The 19,107-nt window shown below is 48.9% G+C and overlaps 1 protein-coding gene across 2 annotated transcripts in view; it reads left to right on the top strand.

The window, feature by feature from the left end:
- Positions 1–124: 124 nt before the first annotated feature.
- Positions 125–19,107, top strand: part of MORN5 (MORN repeat containing 5) — a 33,363-nt gene continuing 14,380 nt past the window's right edge. Inside the window, exons 1-4 of one of the 2 annotated variants that reach the window (XM_030858762.3) lie at positions 125–171; positions 3,815–3,962; positions 5,586–5,697; positions 9,626–9,757. In XM_030858762.3, coding sequence (XP_030714622.1) covers positions 125–171; positions 3,815–3,962; positions 5,586–5,697; positions 9,626–9,757 — 439 coding nt within the window. The remainder of the gene's footprint in view (positions 172–3,814; positions 3,963–5,585; positions 5,698–9,625; positions 9,758–19,107) is intronic. The other variant, XM_070045630.1, reaches the window with a different exon arrangement.

The following is a 19,107-nucleotide window of genomic DNA, read 5'->3' as shown; positions in this document are numbered from 1 at the left end:
AAATTCCGCGGATCCTGGGGGTGGGGCTTCGCCTCGGTTCCGCCTATCCCTTCTGGTTGTCATAGTGAGGCGGGAAACACCGAGACTCTGGGCTCCCAACGGCTGGAAGCTAGAGGCAGGCGCCATGGAGTACACGGGGAGCCAATATATTGGGGAATTTGTAGATGGGAGGTAAGGACCTCGTTTGATTCACTATGTCTTGAACATCCGTGACTGGGAAAAGCCGGCGGTCTTTTTGCCTCTGCAAAGGACTTTGTACCAGACACGTTCACAAACTTTATGCCTTTTAAACTTCAGGACAATCCTTTCATATAGGAACGTTTATTCCCATTTTACAGTTCAGGAAAATGAGATCCAGAGAAGTGAAGTAACTTGCTCAAGGACGCATATCTAATAAACAGCAGAGCTGAGATACATCCATTCCATGTATACCCGTATATATGTGTGTTTGCTAAATGCCAGTCTTAGATATAGGGATAAGAATATTAAAAATGTCAAGATTCTTGCTCTTGTGAAGCGTATCGTCTAGTTGGTATACTGCCAACAAACAGATAAATGAGAAGATAATTTCAGATAGTGGCTTTGCTTGAATATTTCCCTCCTCGTAGCAACCCTATGAGATAGATATAATCATCCCCATTATACGGATGGGAAAAGTGAGGCACAAGGTAATTATATAATGTGCTCAAAGTCACCAAGTTGGCATTTGACAGAGCAGAGATGAAAACCAGATCTGACTTCAGAGCCCATGTGCTTTCTACTATAGACCCCTGCTGCTGAGCCCCTGTAGAGGATGCATCTAGTTGGAGCAGTCCTGGAAGACTTCATGGAGGAGACAATATTTGAAATGGGCCCTGAAGGTTGAGTAGGATCTAGGTGGGTGGAGATGCAAGGTGAAGAATGCTTCCAGGCAAAGGGAACAGCATGAGCAATAGCTCAGAGGGCTTATAAGGGAAAGAGCAGGCAGTTCAGTTTGGGTGGAGTGTAGAATGTGCCTGGAGGAGAGTGGGAGCCCAAGCTAGACAGGGGGGCTGTGCTCTTACTTAGAGAGATTTGAACACCATGCACAATTCTGTGGGTGGGAAGAGCCACTGTTAGACCCTTGGTAGTGCTGGGCATTAGGAAATCTAATTTATTTCATCTCTGTATCCCTCCTCATAGTACATCTGTCTAGCACACACTCAGTTAATGTTAGCCACATGAATGAATAAGAGAATGAATGAATGAATAATATTTGAGATATGGTCATCATATCCTTGTTAAGGATTGATGTCTTCATTATGAAGTAGCTCTCTTTGTTCTTTCTAATTTACTTTGGATTTAAAGTGAAGGCATTTCAGGACTTCCCTGGTGGTCCAGTGGTTAAGACTCCGCACTCCCATGCAGGGGGCGTGGGTTCGATCCCTGGTGGGGCAACTAAGATCCCACTTGCTGCATGGTATGGCCAAAAAAATACATATAAAAAATGAAGGCTTTTCACCTTGAATGAATAAAAGAAAAAATGGAAGGGAAGGAGAGGGAGAGGAGGAAGGGGAGGATGGAAAGAGGGACGGAAGGAAGCAGAGTGGAGGTGGGGAGATCAGGTCAGAGCCCATTGCCACTGTCTCGGTAAGAGGCACCAGGTCTCCGGGCCAAGGCAGAGGCAGTGGGGCTGCAGGAAAGAGAAAAATTTAGAAGTTGGGCGATTTCATTGCCAGGAGTCGGCAGCTGGTTGGCTCCTGGTCCCACTCAGAGACTGCTTCCAATCCCAGCCCAGAGCCCACCTCCAGGCTTTGAACTTGGAAGATTCGGCTACTTTGGGGGAGGAGAGGATGAGTTCTATTTGGGGTGGGCTGGAGATGTCTGTAGGTGGTCTGAATAATAGTGTCCAAGTTGCAGTAAAAAAAAATAATAAGAGGGGAGATGCCAAATCTCAGAGAAGGGCTTAGATGGAGACTATGTTTAGAAATGACAGATGTGATCTCAAGCAAAGAGGTAGAGGAAAGAAGAAGAGGAGGGACTTCCCTGGTGGCCCAGTGGTAAAGAATCGCCTTACAACGCAGGGGACGTGGGTTCAATTCCTGGTCAGGGAACTAAGATCCCACGTGCCGCGGGGCAACTAAGCCCGCGTGCCACAACTACCGAGCTGCACGCCTCAACTAGACAGCCTGCGCGGTACAAACTACAGAGCCCACGCACTCTGGAACCGGGTGCCACAACTACAGAGCCCACGCGCCCTGGAGCCCGCACACCACAACTAGAGAGAAGCCCGCACGCTAGTAACGAAAGATCTCGCATGCCTCAACGAAGATCCCACGTGCCACAACTAAGACCCAATGCAGCCAAAAAAAAAATTTAAAGAAATGAAAAAGAAGAAGAGGAGTTCTCTTTCCTTCTGTGTCTTGCAGCAAAGTAAAAGCAAAATAGTTTTTAAGCTCTTCTATACGTCAGGCATTCTATGATAGCTTCATAGCCATTAGCGCAACAACTTAGCAGGGGTGTCATCATTATCCCTATTTTACAGATGAGGAACTCAGGCTTAGAAAGGTGGAGGTCACACAAGGTCACGCAGGCATGGAGAGGTGGAGCCAGGTCTGGACTCCAGGCCTGCCCGGCTCAGAAGCTGTGACTTAACCACAGTGCTCTCCTGCTTGGGGCCTCTGTCACAGTGGCAACTTCTGTCATCCACTCGGGAAGTCCACTGGCCCTTCTGTTTCCTTCGTTCCTTACTTAGTAGATGTTCACGAGCACCTATTTAAAAAAAACATAATTCTAGGAGCTGAGGATACCAAGGTCTTCCTCTCAAGAAGCTTTGATTAAATAGGGGAGATGAGGTATGTAATTACGATGCAACGCAGAAAGTGCAAGGCGTCCAACGGAGGTACAAACAAAACCACAAAGAAGTTCAGCGTTAGGAGAGGTAAATTCCAGCTAATGGGGAAGAATGGAGAAGGAATGAAGGAATGAATGAAAGCATATTTCTTAAGCACTCACTATATGTCAGGCCCTTTACTAGGAAAACTGTTACCAGTATCTGGGTTAATCTTGGGCATTAATCTCAGCCATTTCACACGTGAAGTAAGTGGTCCAGCTGGTTCCCTGCCCCGTGCTCAGGTGGGGGCCTGTCTTCTACATGGCACTGACCACACATTATATAACTGCTAAACTGTGTCCCCCACTGAACTGTGAGCTCCCCGAGGACAAGGACTGCATCTACCTTGGTCACTGTTGTGTCTGTAGTATTGTATCCAACAGACTAGACTCAGCAAGGCACCTGGAATATAGCAGGTGTTCTGTAAATATTTCTTGGAACAAAGGAAGGAACAAAGGAAGGAGGGAAAACAGATTTAGGAAAGTCTCCAAGATGATACATCTAGAGCATGGTGAAGTAGGATTCAAATTCCTGTTTCCTATCTAAATTTCACACTTTTCCCAGTTTCCTACTTACGGCGCAATGGGCAGGGGTAGGCTGGTTGTGGGGGACGGGGAAGACCCAGCATCAGCTACCAGGAAACCTGGCCCCCATCTCTGCTTCACAGTGCTTACTGTGTGGCTTTGGACGCATTGTTCCCCTCCCTGGGCCTCCCAAGGGGGGCTTCCAGGGGCAGTGTAAACTCCAGGACAGTCCCTACCTGAGAGAGGGAGAACAAGTAGACCAAACCCTGCATCCCCTTCGACACACAGCCCCTCTTACTTTTGAGCTTTGAGGGAAACAAACATTTTGTTTCTGAACAGAATATTGCTGGGACAGTAACGTCCAAGGACCCTGAGGTTCCTGCTGGCTCTGATCCTCCAGCTGCCATGAGGGCTCAGTGACTTCCCTTTGTCCTTACAGGATGGAGGGTGAAGCCGAATACATCCTCCCTACCGAAACAAAGTATGTTGGGGAAATGAAGGACGGCATGTTTCATGGCCAAGGAACCTTGTACTTCCCCAGTGGGAGCCGATATGATGCCATTTGGGAGAAAGGATTGGTTGTAAAGGTAATCAGCTGGGGAGGGAGTCTGCAGAGGGGAACGCCTCGGACAGGAAGAGCCCCCCTGACACGCACCCTGCCCTCCCCCTCTGCTGCCCTTTTCTCCCTCCTCTTGATCTTCAGGGCTCTGGAATCCTCTCCTTCTGGATCCAGAAGGGCTCCTGGACAGGCTGTGATGAATTTGAATCCTATTATGCCACCAACTGTGTGACCTTGGGCCCATGACCTCCCCTTTCTGAGACTCATGTTTCTTGTCTATAAACTGGAACAATGGTTGTATTAGTATCATATTGCTGCTGTAACAAATTACTATAAACTCAGTGCCTTCAAACAACAGAAACTTATTATCTTATGGTTCTGGACAGCAGAAGTCTACAATAGGTCAGCAGTGCTGCATTCCTTCTGGAGGCTCTGTGGGAGGATTCACTTCCTTGCCTTTTCCAGCTTCTAGAAGTTGCCTGCATTCCTTGGCTCGTGGCCATGCATCCCTCTGACCTTCACTTCCATCATCACATCTCCTCTCCCTCTGCTTTTATCATCACCTTGTCTTCTCTCACTCTGACCCTCTTGCCTCCCTCTTATAAGGACCCCTGTGATTACACTGGGCCCACCTAGATAATCCAGGATAATCTCCCCACTTCAAGGTCCTTGACTTAATCACATCTGCAAAGTCCCTTTTGCCATGTAAAGTTAACACATTCATAGGTTCAATGATTAGACGTGGACATCTTTGGGGGACCATGATTCCACTGGCCATGAGAGTACTAGGCATCTCCTAGGATGATTATGAGAATAAATGAGGCAATATATGTGAGCACTCTGCTCAGTACCTGGCACACAGTAGGCACTCAATAAATGTTAACTCCACCATTACTATCATGATAAATCATCTAAGTCAGTTCTTAGCCTGGGATTTGTGGGCTACAAGTAGAATTCAGGGAGTCAATGAAATCTCCCAATTTATATACAAAAGCTTCTGTGTACATGTGACTATAATTTCTCCAGAGAAAGGATCTGTAACTTTCGTGGGATTATGGGTGTGTACAGGGGCTGGCTCATGACCTAAAAAAAGGTTAAGAAACACTCCTCGCTTTACAGCTTGGAGAATCTAAGCCCCAGGAAGGGGATGTGACTTACCCAAGGTCACCCAGTGAATTAATAGTATTGGAATTTCCACCCATGCTTCCTGATGCCCAGGCCAATGCGATGTCTACATCCTGAGGCTTCCTTTAGCACTAAGGCAGCAAAAGCTGAATGTACATGTTTGGACAAAGAGCCATGACTGAGGGCTCTGAACTTTCAAGCCGTGATAATAATAAAAGAATAATAGTAACGTTTATTGACTGTTTACCATATGCCAGCCCTATGTCAAATGCTTTTCATGTACTATCTCACCGACTTTCATTGAATCAACCCTATTAAATATACAGCATTGCATATTTTGAGTTGCATATTTTGGGTGCCAGGACTTCCTAACCACTCCTCCTAATCACCGCAGCTGTGATAGCTGTGATACTTATCACTTCTTTTCCACGGCAATGGAAAAGCCACCCCTTCCCTTGACTTTCGTCCTTCTTGGCAAGTGGGCTGTGGGCTCCTCAGACCTGTGCGTGTGCTCCTTACCTTCCAGGGCACATACACCTTCTCCGACGGACTGCAGTATGACGCTGAGCACTGGCATTACTGCGACACCTACGATCGGAGGTTTTACACTGAGATTTGCTACGGCTTGAAGCCTGCAGGTACCCAGGCACCCTTCTTTCCCTTCACACCCAAACAGAGAGGAAGGTGAAAAACGGTTCTAAATAACTGGGCTGTGGCGCCACTGAAGTAACCCACCCAAAGGGGAGGAGTACGGAGCAGGGTCACAGAATGCAGAAGCGCCAGGTTCTAGAATCAGAGAGGCCAGTCCTCAAATCTCAGCTCGCCTGTACCAGCCGGGGACCAAGGGCCGTGCCTCCACCTTTCTGTGCCTTAGTTTTTCCCCTGCAAAATGGGACAATAGCATCATTTACCCCACGTGTCTCATAAATAAGATCACTCGTGTAAAGTGTTTACAGCAGTGTCTTGCACGCGCAGTAGGTGCACAGTACATCTCAGCTGCTGTCATTCATCAGATCAGCTGTAGCACCAACGTGGGCCAGCACCAGTGGAGTGTGTGCTCTGTGTATCGGGTGCTGGGTGAGGCCCTCTATAATCCCTGTCTCGTAGAATCTCCAGATGGCCCTGCCATGTCTGCCTTCCTAGTCCTTCCATGTCACAGAGGAGGAAGCTGAGTCCACGTAGTCCAAACATGTTTCCAGTGGCAGAGCTCCCATGGGAGCCCATGTCTTCCTCTCTGAGGTCCCCTGCCTCATGCTATATCCCTGCAAAAATCGAGTTCCGTCACAGAGGGCGACAGCGGGGCTAGAGTCTGGATTCTAGCAGCTTAAGGGGCTCATCCTGTGTTTCTGAGACTCGGGTGAGGTCAGCTGAACCTCAAAAGGCTAGATTTCGGCACAGCCCAGATGACATATCCAAATGTGGGAAAATGATGTTGCAAACTGTAAAAAAAAAAAAAAATCCTACCATGAGATAATGTGGTGTAGTTGACAGAGCAGAGAGCTGGAAGGTCAGGGTTGGAGTCCTAGCATTCCCACTCAGTAGCTGGATGAGCCTGGGCAGCTCAACCTCCCTGAGGACAGAAACCTCCAGAAGGCGCTCAGGGTCGGAGTCAGTCAGTGCAAAGCCTGGCTTTGTGACCTGGATCGGAGAGCTGACCAGGTGAGACTCCTTCTCTCCCTTTGCTTTCCTGACACCTCACTCTCCCACTTTCTTTCTATCCCGTCTCCTTTGCAGCTTCTCCTCCCCTTGATTATTAATTTTGGGGTTCCCCACGGCTCTCTGGCTTAGACCCTCTTCTGTCATCATTCTGTGCCTTCTCCCTACAAGGTGATTTCACTTTTAAGCCTTCATTTAATTGAAATCAAATTGAAATCAAAATCCCTGAGTCTCAGATTCCTGCATCCAGCTTCCCCAACACCTACGTTTGGTTGTCCCTCAATCTGCACTGAGTTCATTACCTTCCTCACCAGCCCCCTCTCCCCCAAGGATTGCTCCCCCAGAGACTGTCACTCCCCCCCACCCCCAGCCGAGATAAGCCTAATCCCGCCTCCTCATACCTCCATGTGCAATCCATCACCTAGTCCTACGGATTCTGCCTCTAAAGTATATCCATTTGTTCATTAAACAAATATTTACCAAGCACCGCCATGTGCCAAGTTGAGTTTCTTCATCCTCTCTGCCACTGCCCTATTCCAGACCTCCATCCTCTGCCCTTCTTTACCTGATCTCCTAAGATCCACGCTTGACCCCCTCTGGGCCATTCTCCACTCTGTGGTCACTTTCATCTTTGAAAACCGTGAATCTGATTGCCACCAGCCCTCCAGTGCCGCCCCGCTACCCTGAAGATGAGGTTCCACACTCTTAGAATGACCAGCGTGCTCTGGCTCTTGCGAGGTCCCCAGCCTCATCCCTCGCTCCCTACCCTTCTCGAATGTTCTCTCTGCTCCTCCAAGAGACCATGCTCTTGCCTTTCCCTCTGCCTGGAATGCTCTAACCCTCTCACTTCACCCAAATAACTCCTTCCCACCCTTCAGGTCTTAGCTTAATGCCCCTTTCCTGGGACCCTTCCCTGAATTCCCAGACTAGGCAAGTGCTCCCCGTGAGAAATCACAGCAGCCACGATCCACTACCCCAGCTCTGTCATGAGTGTCTCTCACGAGGAGCTGACTGTGAGCTCCTCGAGAGCAAAGGCTCTGTGTGTCCCCAGTGCTTAGCACATTGCCTGGCACGTAGGAGGTACTCGATAAAGAGTTATTATCAAACAGGGACAATGATATTGACGTCACAGTAGGAGGTGATGGGTGCACTCTGGGTAGTTACAGCAATGCTGTTCACAGACGTTCCCTGAGCACCTGCTCTGTGGCAGACATTGGCTGGGCCCTGGGGGACGGAGAGCTTCGAGGACACAGTCTCTGCCTTCACATAGCTGCCAGTCTGGATGCCACGGGAGAACCTTGTAAATGGCTCCCCCTGGCTTAGCGATGACGTTGTCATGAGCTCTTCACCCCAGCTGAGGCCTGCAGGCAAAGAGCTCCTGGCCTCAGGCCCTCAGCTCTCACAAGGCTTAGGTTTTGCCAAAGCTGCGTGAGGCAGCGCACACCCTTCCCACGGCCACGCCTTCTCCTCCAGTGGCACTTCCTTCCCAAGTCCCTCGGCACTCTGCTCACCTCTCCAAAAGCCCCCTCTCCGCCTCGGCAGCAGGCATTGTTAGGGCCGGGGCAAGGCATCCATGAGATGGGCTTTGGCAGGAGGCTTCGGGGAGAGAACTGGCTGTAAAGCGCTTGGCGTGGAGTGTGCCCTCAGTAACCACCAGCCGATAGTGTACCTGCTTATCATCGTCAGCCAACCTCAGAGCCCCGCTGTGTGCGGGACCCTGAGCTGTGAGTGTGTGCTGCGCTCGGCAGGCATCCAGCCCTCAGTCCAGAGGACAGGGAATTACAGACCCACTCGTAGAAGGAAACCGAGAAGTTACTTATTCCAACCTTATCTCCTTTCCTCAGGCCTCAGCGTCCAAGAGAGACAACACACAGGGGTTATGACCTTCAAGGTACACCGACTCCTGGTGGTTCCAATGTCCCCGGTTCTGGGAGGCGGTGCCCAGACCCTCGCCTCCCCTGATATCAGCAGCTTAACGTATAGGCTACAGAGCTCAGTATCTAACCTTGGGCAAGTTATTTGACCTCTCTGAGCCTCAGTTTTCTTATCTGTAAAATGGGACCACAGGGTTGCTATGAGGAGTAAGCGAAATAGTAGGAGTCAAGCACTTAGCACAATGCCTGGCAGCTGTTTTGGTACTTTGGGTCAGGCTTCTTCATCACCTGATCCTTGCCCACGTGACCCGTTTCTTTCCTGCTGTTTTCCTTACACACACCCTGTTCCACAAGGCTTCCTGAGCGAGGCATGAAGGCTCATATCTTGTGGCCTTTGCTCACACCTTGAATGCCATTCCTCTCCCAGACATGCCTTTCTAGCTATGTGGCCAACTCTGACACATCCTCAGGGTCTCTCTGATTCCAGAACCTGTGCCCTCTTCATGGTGTCCCTAGAAATAGAGGATGGGGTCAAGGGAAGAAGATAGGGGGCTGTCCATGTCTAATCATTGAACCTATGAATGTGTTAACTTTACATGGCAAAAGGGACTTTGCAGATGTGATTAAGTCAAGGACCCTGAAGTGGGGAAATTATCCTGGATTATCTAGGTGGGCCCAGTGTAATCACAGGGGTCCTTATAAGAGGGAGGCAAGAGGGTCAGAGTGAGAGAAGACAAGGTGATGATAAAAGCAGAGGGAGAGGAGATGTGATGATGGAAGTGAAGGTCAGAGGGATGCATGGCCACGAGCCAAGGAATGCAGGCAACTTAGTTTCCCAGAACCTACTCATGGAGCCATTTTCAGAAAGTTCCTCCGGGGCCCTGTTTGTGGTACTTTTGCTGTGTACCCTGATAGGGAGTGTGTGGTCTAGAAATGGGGCCGGATTGTCACATGAGCAACCAGCCAAAAGTGGACTTTAGGTTGGGACTGGGTTTGGCCTTGGTGGTGAGTTAATGATCCATGATATCCTTTCAAGGCATCTCTCGACTCACCAATATGGACCCGCCCAGAAAAATCCCTCCAGGCTGTTATGACTGCGGAGATGGCTTCTATAACCCAACCACGAGGATTGTCAAGGACTATAAGAATCGCTTTCTGAGAAATGCAGGTATGTGGCACATGTTTTCTCTTCTCTCATCACACGTAAGTTTGGTCTATGGCCATACCACCCTGAACGTGCCCAGTCTCGTCTGATCACATGTAGGTCTGTGCACACGTGTGCACACACATGCATGCATTTAGCGAGAAAGAAGCTTTTGCCAATCATTGATTGTCCAAAAATTGATTGTCTGAATGTTTCACTCTTTGGAATTCTCATGGCTGACAAGTCTATACATGGTCACAGAGTAGGGCAGAGGACGTTAATGGTCTAACTGTGACAGCACATAAGTGTAGCATGGAAAGGATTCAAGTACTTATCTTTGCATGCTTCCCTGCAGCTAGTAAGTGCCTGCTGTATGCTAGACGCTCTGCTTGGTCTGGGCACCAAAGCTAGCCACAAACCCCTTCCTCGGGGAGCTTATGTTTGGCAAATAGCAGACAAGTACTATGAATGGTTAATTGCATCATGGAATAAGCATAATGAAAGGGAAAAACATGGCCCTAAATGGTGGTGGGGGGTAGTGGAGATGGGAATGGGGTCCCAGAGAGGTGGGAGTGATGCTGTGGGAACACAAAGAAGTGCTATCTAATCCAGAACTGGAAATTCCGAGAAGGATTCAAGAAGGAAATAGCTAACCTGAGACCCAAAAAATGATGCGGAGTTGACCCTAAGGTGTGGGGACAGATTTTTCAGCCAGAGGAACCAGCACAGGTAAAGGCCTGGAAAGTGAGTGATGCCATGTGGTCCAAGATGACTGCTGGCCCCTCAGCCTGGGGAGTACCTTGGAAGATCCAGAACCTCAGTTTGGTGACTGAACACAAGCTGATCAGACTGAGAAGGACTGACTTACAGTGACCAAACTTGCAAGAGGTCAATGTACAAATAAGAACAAGAACATTTTCCTTTAACACCGTGATTCCTAACCCTTCTCTCTTCTACAGCCATAGTCCCACTAGGAATAACCAAAACTATAGACCCTCTTCGTAGGAAAATGCCCACATATGCACACACACAAATATATATGTGTACACACACACACACACACACACACATACACACACATATGCATTTTGCATATAGTCTTAAGGGGCTGATGGTTCCCCTAGAGACCCAGGTCAAGAAACCCTACTGTGTAATGAGAAAGAAACTGCCAGGTAGACCAGAAGGCCTGGGTTGGCTGCTGAGGGTTTCCACTCCCTGTAGGGAAATTTACTCAGTCATTCAATGATGATCAGAAAGTTGCCTTGTGGTGCTGGAATAAGCGCAAAGGGAATCGTCAGCTGATGTCGTGGCTGAATCCTGGAGCTGAGATACCCCTCGCCCACTGGGTGCTGCTGGGGGGACATGGCAAATGCTTGTATTCCAAGTCCTTGGCACTTTTCTCTGACTTCTCATCTTCCATTAACAGAATGTACTATATAGAACACTAATTCTGCTGGATATAAATAGGCTCCCATGAAGTTTCTTGATCAAATCAACTAAGGAGATACTGAGTTAGTAATACTAAACAGTTTTACTTACTGAAGGGCTTCTCAGGACCTTTTAGGTGCTGGTATACTTTGTAGTTTTCCTTCCCGGCACTTATTTCAACTGTAATTAAATACTCACTTGTGTAATGAATTGCTTGCTGTCTGCCTCTCCCACTAAATGGTAAGGTCCCTGAGAGCAGGGACTCTGTCTGTCTTGTCTCCACTTGTACCTGTCCAGTGTCCAGTCAGAAAAACAAAGAATTTAATATCAGGAAATTGGTTAAGTAAGTATTGGAGAGCTGAAAAACCAAAAGGAAGACATTGAGGTGACAGAGAAAGTAACTGCGGGAAGCAGCTACCACCTCAAAACTGGGGCGGGGAGGAAGCAAGAGATTGGGTTATTAGAATGTAGATTGATAGAGGCCCCCGCAACCAGGAGCTGCATCCCAGACTTGTGAGGAGGGGGCACTGCCCAGGAGGGCCTCTGGAGAGAGAGCACGATGACGCTGGTTCTAGGAGTGTGGGGAAAGCTGGAAACTGGAAGTGAAAGGCCACTGCTGAGACACCGACCAGAGCAGCAAGCAAAACAGGAAGGAGCGTGTCCCCTCCCCCTCTGTCTGCCTTGAAGCACCTGACTGGAGGCCAGCTGGCAAAGGAGAAGTGTCCTCCACGTGGTCCCAGTCCCAGCATCGCCAAGCAGAGTGCAGAAAGGTGGGTTTGGAGTTGAGCGTCAGTAGCTTCATAACTGGCCCCATCAACTGCTTTTTGCTGCTCAGCATCCAAACACAGTCTTCTCTGCTGCAGAGATAACGCATTTGTGCTCTTTTGTATTACAAGTCGCAACTGTCCTTCCTACTAATACAAAGATGCTCTCACCACCTCCTCGGAGAGGGGAGACCTTAAACCCAGTAGACGTCGCATCCATCTTTGAGTGATGTTATCCCTTGACAGTCCTGCCTAATCTACAACCTCCACGCCACTGCCAAGAATCTTCCTATAAAATATTAAGGGGAAAAGAGGAAAGAAGAGAAAAAGAATTAGTTAATAAAAGCAAATATGTAGATAGATAAATGATATAGATACCGTTATACATAAACATACAAGCAAGGAAGAAACACTGTATCATTGATACAGTCCTCTTTCTATAACTGGTCATGAGGCTGTAGTTAATACTTATAAATTCCTTTTTCTATTATAAATTCCATGTTCCATTTGCCTTCTGCTCACATTTCAGTTGGTCTAGTTTTTGACAGGTAGGGCGACCCAAACCTTCATTTTTGAGGGGTCTGAATCCTTACTGGTCCTGCCTTTTTTGGTTGTTTCGTTGGTTGGTTTAGTTTTGCATTCATTTTTACTATTGGCAGTGGAAGTACTAAGAAGTGCCCTAGAGAACCCCCTTGGGTTCCATACAGCGTCTCCCTTCCCCAGTAACAGCAACCCAATTTCCACCTGGCAGTCGAGATCCCTCACTCCAGCCAGCAATGTATTCCCCTACTTTGCCTGTTGTTTCAGTGGCATAAGGTGCGAAAATGGCTAGGTGGCTGTTTCCACTTCCAGTTCAATTGAACCATTGTTGTATCACTTGGTGGGACCATTTCTCCTTGAGAACTAAGGCCTCTGAACCAGTAAAGTTCAAAGTTACAGGAGAAAGGAAGCAAAATTTTTTCTTAAAAACAGGCACACTTCTGTAACTCCAGCAGCAAGCACAGACCCAGGCACGTATTAGGCGCTCATTAGCTGTATATGAAAAAAATAAATTAAGGAATGAGTGTGGACTGTGAATCTCTACCAGAGAGATATAGTTACATCATTTCCTAAAATTATTTGACCATAAAATTAGTTGGGAGATGGGGCAGCAGGGAGAATTTTTATGGCACTAGTGTTTTGGGGAATTCTGTGTTAGCATGATCTTTCTTCAGTTGTTGTACAATACAACTGATGCATTTTCAGTTTTCTACATTTGAATTGTATTCCAGTCTTGCCTCACTGAGAGGACATGCTGGTCCTGTGCAGGTCCACAGACTAGTGGAGAAGACAGATACAGAAAAATATAATCACAATATCATGTGATGTGGACCCTGGTGGGGGGAAGCCCTGGAGAATGGGAGGGGGGGCATGGGGAGGGGGAATTGATCACCCGTCCGGGGTGGAGGGTGTCAGTCAGGAAAAAGGTCCCAGAAATGATAGGTCTTTTTTTTGGCCGCGCCACATGGCATGTGGGATCTTAGTTCCCCGACTAGGGATCAAACCCGTGCCCCCTGCAGTAGAAGTGCAGAGTCCTAACCACTGGACCACCAGGGAATTCCCTAAGTGATGGGTCTTAAAGGATGAGTAGGGGTTTCATAAACAGGCTCGTTGGGTAAGGGCGTTCCAGGCACAGGGAACAGCATGGGCAAAGACACAGAGGCATGAATATGCATGGTGTGACTGGGGAATCAGAAATTGTGGTTCCCAGAATCCTGTGGGCAAAAGCCATGCTTGATGATAAACTTTAAAATGCATCATGGGAATGCACAGAGGATTTTAGGGCAGTGAAAATACTATGGATGATACTATGATGACGGATACATATTATTATACGTCTGTCCAAACCCATAGAATATACAACACGAAGAGTGAACCCTAATGTCAACTAAGGACTTTGGGTGATTATGACGTGTCCATGTAGGTTCATTAATGGTAACAAACGTACCATCTGGTGGGAGATGTTCATAATGGGGGAGACTGTGCATGTGTGGGGCAGGGAATATATGGGCAATCTCTGTACCTGCCTCTCAATTTTATTGTGAACCTAAAACTGCTCTAAAAAATTAAGTCTTTTAAAAAACTGCATCGGGGAAGGGAAGGCCATTCTTAGAAGGGCAGACACTGATTATTGTTTGGGCAACAAATATTTATTGACCGGTTGCTATGGGTCGGGCTCTGTGTTAGGCATGAAGGTGACAGTGGCATCCTAGGGGCTCTCAGGCAGCAAGAGAAAGTGACAGTGAAATGGATCGTGACAGTTCAGAGTTGCTGCAGAAGAACCTCGTGCGGATCCCAAAGCCTGGAGGCCAGCAGGCCAGGGAGGTTTTCTGGGAAAAGCAAGATCTAATGTGAAACCTAAATCAGGGCAGGCAAGTGCATCAGGGTCGGGAAGAGTGTTAAAGGCAGAGGGAACAGGATGTGCAAAGGATTAGAGATGGGGGAGAGCGCTGCACATCTAAGAGGCTACAGGTCGCTCAGGAGCGTGAGACACCAATACGTCAGGGGAAAAAGCAGGAGAGGAGGCCCAAGAGGGCCGGAGGAAAGATCGCAGGTGCCTGTTCACCTGAGGGCCGTGGGGGAGTAAGGGAGGGTTTTAGGCGAGTGGAATAGTAACTGATTTGTCCATTAGAAAGATTTCTCTTGTTACATTAGAAAAGAGGCCACAGGATAGGAAATGGGAGATCCTTCCAACAAGATGGCAAGAGAGGGGCATCTGAAGGGCCACGGTCCCCAGGTTCCAGGCTGCCTGCTGGCTGACGCCGGGCCAGTGCCTTCCCTCTCTGGGCCCCTTTCTCTCCATCTGCAAAATGAGATGGTTGAACTGGATGATTTCTAGGCCACTTCTAACCTTGAGAGCCTATGATGGAGGAGGAAGGGTATTTTGGTCCTGATACCATAGGGCAGATCAAGTTCGGAGTGTCCTGAAAACCACTAAAAAGGGGTCTCTGTTAGTAGCCACCTCGTCATTACCCTTGACTCATCTCACCCTCCAGGGACTGATGTGGCCTTCTGTCCATCTTCTGTTTTCCCCCGGGGCCCTTTCTCCCCTGCATCCCAATCTGCCCCGTAAACGGTGCTTCCTGTCGGCATCCTGGAGGCTCAGGACTGCTGGCCGCGTGGGCCCGAGGCGGGTGACTGAGGCCATCCCAGAGTAAACGCAGTGGCCTAAGCCACTGCTATTATGAGGCACGTGCCACCTGGGTGGGTCAGAGCCGGGGATGCTGCTTTATAGGAGGTCACAGGCTGGGGCACCAGCAGAAGGGTCGCCTTTCGCTCGGAACTGCCTCGGCCCCTCACCCACCTTGGGCTGGCTTCCTTTCCCCCTGGGCAGAGAGAAAGCCCCGGACGGCTAAGCTACAAATTGCTAGGCTGTGAGCACGCTTGACAGATCCAGGTTTGCTAGACTTGGGTTTCCAAGTGTGCCTTTCTTAACTGGAAAGGACAGTACGTACTGCCGTATCATTGCGAGAGTTGAAATCCATCCGTCCGCTCATCCAGAAGCCTTTGAGTGCCTGCAGTGCGCTAGGCTTTGGGGAGCAGGGCAGGCAAGAATCCTCTCAAACTGTGGCTCTCAAACCGTTGGACCTTGGCTCGTATCAGGAATGATTTACATCATGACCCAGAACACACACAGACTCACACTCACTCACGTATGTATTCTTACATGAGATGTGCTATGATAGTTTCTATTCAGTTTTTTGTTGTTGTTTTTTTTTGTATTACGTGCAGCATGTGGGATCTTAGTTCCCTAACCAGGGATCGAACCCGCACCCCCTGCATTGGAACCGTGGAGACTCAACCACTGGACACCCAGAGAAGTCCATATTTTCTATTCCGTTTTTTAAAATGATGGTTGCTATGCACTAAATTGATTTCACAGCCTTCTTAAGGGTCAGGACCATTGTTCTAGGCAGCCTTCCCTGACCAACCCCTCCCTCCCCGCCCCCCGGCCTCCCTCCATCCTGTCTGTGTGAGATGTCCCTCCTCTGTGCTCCCACAAGCCTCACAGCACTTAGCCCATGACAGTAGAAGAATCTCTATTTGCCTGTCTTCCCCACTAGACTGAGAGCTTCTTGAGGGCGGGGACCGTGTGTCTGTGTCTGATTCAGCCCTGGGTGTTCTGCACCTCACACGGGTCCCACAAGTTGGAGGTGATTCATCGTTTGTGAAAGAAAAGCAGGCAGGCGGGCAGAGGACATGCCTGCAAGTCCCTCAGATTCTTCAACAAATTATACAAAATTCAGTCCCCGGCACATAATAGACAACTTATTTTCAATAATAAATATAAGCCATTATATTTCTCTGCACCTCCAAGTTTGTATTTCTCTGCACCTCCAAGTTTGTAAAGCTTAAGCATTAGAGATCTCAAACCAGTGGCTCTCGAGCCAGAATTTTTGTTTGGCTGGCCCCTTGTTTGAAACGGCATGGGTTTGGGCACCAACAGGGGGCAAGCACTGCCCAGGTTTCCACCACTCCCTGCTGTCTGACCCCCATTAGCACCTGTCATTGTTTGTCCCGGTCGGGGGGGGGGGGGGATCACGCCATGCCGCACCTTGCAGGATCTTAGTTCCCCAACCAGAGACTGAACCCCGGCCCACGCAGTGAAAGCACCGAGTCCTAACCACTGGACCACCAGGGAATTCCCAGCATCTGTCATTTCTTTAAGGTACCCCCCTTAAAGCCTTTGAGCTTATGACCCCTGCATCTCCTGGGACTCTACATGCATCCTGTGAGCTGGGAATGGGTGTGTCCTGAGATGAGGAATCCAGGTCAGGGAGTGATGAATGACAGACTGGTGATGGTGAAGCTGGAATTCTAACCCACTCCCATCTTCCTACAAGTCCTGTGGTCTTTCCACTCCACTCTGATGCTGCCTCTGTTGGGACCATAAAACCATAAAAGACAGCAACTCAGCGTAGGCAATATTGCAATTAAGACAGCAGACACAAAACAAAACAGAGACTGAGTTAGGAGCTCCCTCCCGCAGGAGGCTTGAGAGCGGGAAGAGGTCAGAGAGACAGCGTGGTGTGGCGGAGAAATGCCCAGGACCTAGAATACACACATCCGGCTGTCCTCTGGTCCCGGATCCACCACTGGCCAGCTAGGTGGCCATGGGTAGCTTACTTCTTGTCTCCTCTTGGAGCTGTTTCCTCATCTGTAGAATGAGCGTTATAGTAGTACTTAATCTGGAGGAATTGTGGTTAGAAAAGATGGAGTTAAGTAAGCAAAGTACATAGCACAGCACCCAGCTCAAGGCACGTGTCCGGTGATCGGTAGTTGAGCCTGTTACCACTGTACTGATTACTGACTCAGGCTGGGGGAGAGAGAGGAGAGTAAGCCCTGGGGTTTGTTAAGATTTCTCTAGGTGTTTGAGAGAGGGGAAGGCTCTGAGGGGACATGTGATTGGACGTGCTAGGTCTCTCTGCCTCCTCAGGGTTTTGCTGGGGAAATGAAATCCTGCTGAAACTCCGGGGTCTGGAGACTTGATTACGGGGTTCAGAGTGCCAGTCTACCTTTCACCCCCCTGTCTCTTCCCACCCCATGGTCCAGCCCAAGCAGACTAGCTGCCCTCCATCGATCAACATGGCTCTATCCTCACATCGTATGTTCCCCCGCTGCTGAGAATGCCCTTCCCACTCTCCTCCCCCTATCACAGTCCTCATCTCTCCATGCTCAGCACACAACAGAAGGCCATGGTTCACCTGCAAGCCCGGAAGAATGGTATGCAGCTTCACCTGCCCATCCACAGCTCAGGGTCACGAAGCTGGGGAGGCTCCTTACCAGACCCTCGCTAAGTGCCTTACCTGCTGATCTCTGCTCTTCCCAGCATCCCAAGTGGGGAATTTTCAGGAGCCAGAGTTTGCAATGAGAAGATCTGGACTCAAATAGGTTAATAACTTGCTCCCAGTCACACAGATGGCAACAGAGTCGAGTGGAACCCAACTCTGCCCAAACCCTCTTCTTTTCCTTCTTCTTGCCAACTTTGTGTCCTAGCTTATTCTTTCTTTTTGTATATATTTTTTAATTCATTTATTTATTTTTGGCTACGACTCTGCGTCGCGGTGCACGGGCTTCTCATCGCAGTGGCTCCTGTTGTTGCAGAGCACGGGCTCTAGGCGCGCGGGCTTCAGTAGCTGTGGCACATGGGCTCAGTAGTCATGGCTCGTGGGCTCTAGAGTGCAGTCTCAGTAGTTGCGGCACACGGACTCAGTACTTGTGGCTCGCGGGCTCTAGAGCACAGGCTCAGTAGCTGTGGCGCACGGGCTTAGTTGCTCCGCGGCATGTGGGATCTTCCCGGACCAGGGCTCGAACCCGTGTCCCCTGCATCAGCAGGCGGATTCTTAACCACTGCACCACCAGGGAAGTCCCTGTCCTAGCTTATTCTTTACTCGGCATCTCCGCTCCCAGACAGGGCTGTGTCTCATTCACAGGTGCTCCTGCACCAAGCGCAGTTCCTGGTACCAGCGGGGGAGCTCAGTGATGCTCTAAATGAATGAAAATGTCCATTTGAGAGTCTTGAGACAGGAACACCACAGCCCCCAAATGAGATGCTACCTTTTTTATAAAGGGTCCTTTACAGACTGTGGGCCAGTAGGGAAGCATTGGAAGACATTTGGGATAGTTACCTTTAACATAGTGGGAAATTGGGAGATTAACTCTAACCCTTAGCCCTCCTACTCTCCCCTTTCGTTCCTCTCAGGAGGGATGCGCCTGAGCCGTGCTGGCAGTGTGTACATCTCTTGGAGTAGCTGTTGCTTGCCTCAACGTTACTATCAGGAATCATTTGCAAAATAACTGCACCACTAAGCCTTCCTCCCTCCCCGCAATTAATGACACCCCATGCGTGTGTCTCAGATGAAAGGCACATTATTAATATTCAAAGGAAAAAACGCTCGTAACCATTTTAACATATACAACTAACAATGAACTAAATTTGCTTTGTGGAAGACAGAGAGTGAGCATCCCAAATTAGTTTATGTAAAAGCTGAAATTCCTCCCCGAAAGGTCTCAGTACCATCCTCAAAGAATATCCTGATCATCAGAAATGCTGTCAAGATTCCCGCCAACATTATCCCCTTTGTTGTCTGAAATGTCGAATCAAGCACATCTGGCAAATGTCCTAGAGCTCACAAATCTTTC

The sequence above is a fragment of the Globicephala melas genome, chromosome 6 (genome assembly GCF_963455315.2).
Source record: "Globicephala melas chromosome 6, mGloMel1.2, whole genome shotgun sequence".
Lineage (NCBI taxonomy): Eukaryota > Metazoa > Chordata > Mammalia > Artiodactyla > Delphinidae > Globicephala > Globicephala melas.
The sequence above is the reverse complement of the archived record's forward strand: the minus strand, read 5'-3'. Positions and strand labels throughout refer to the sequence as shown.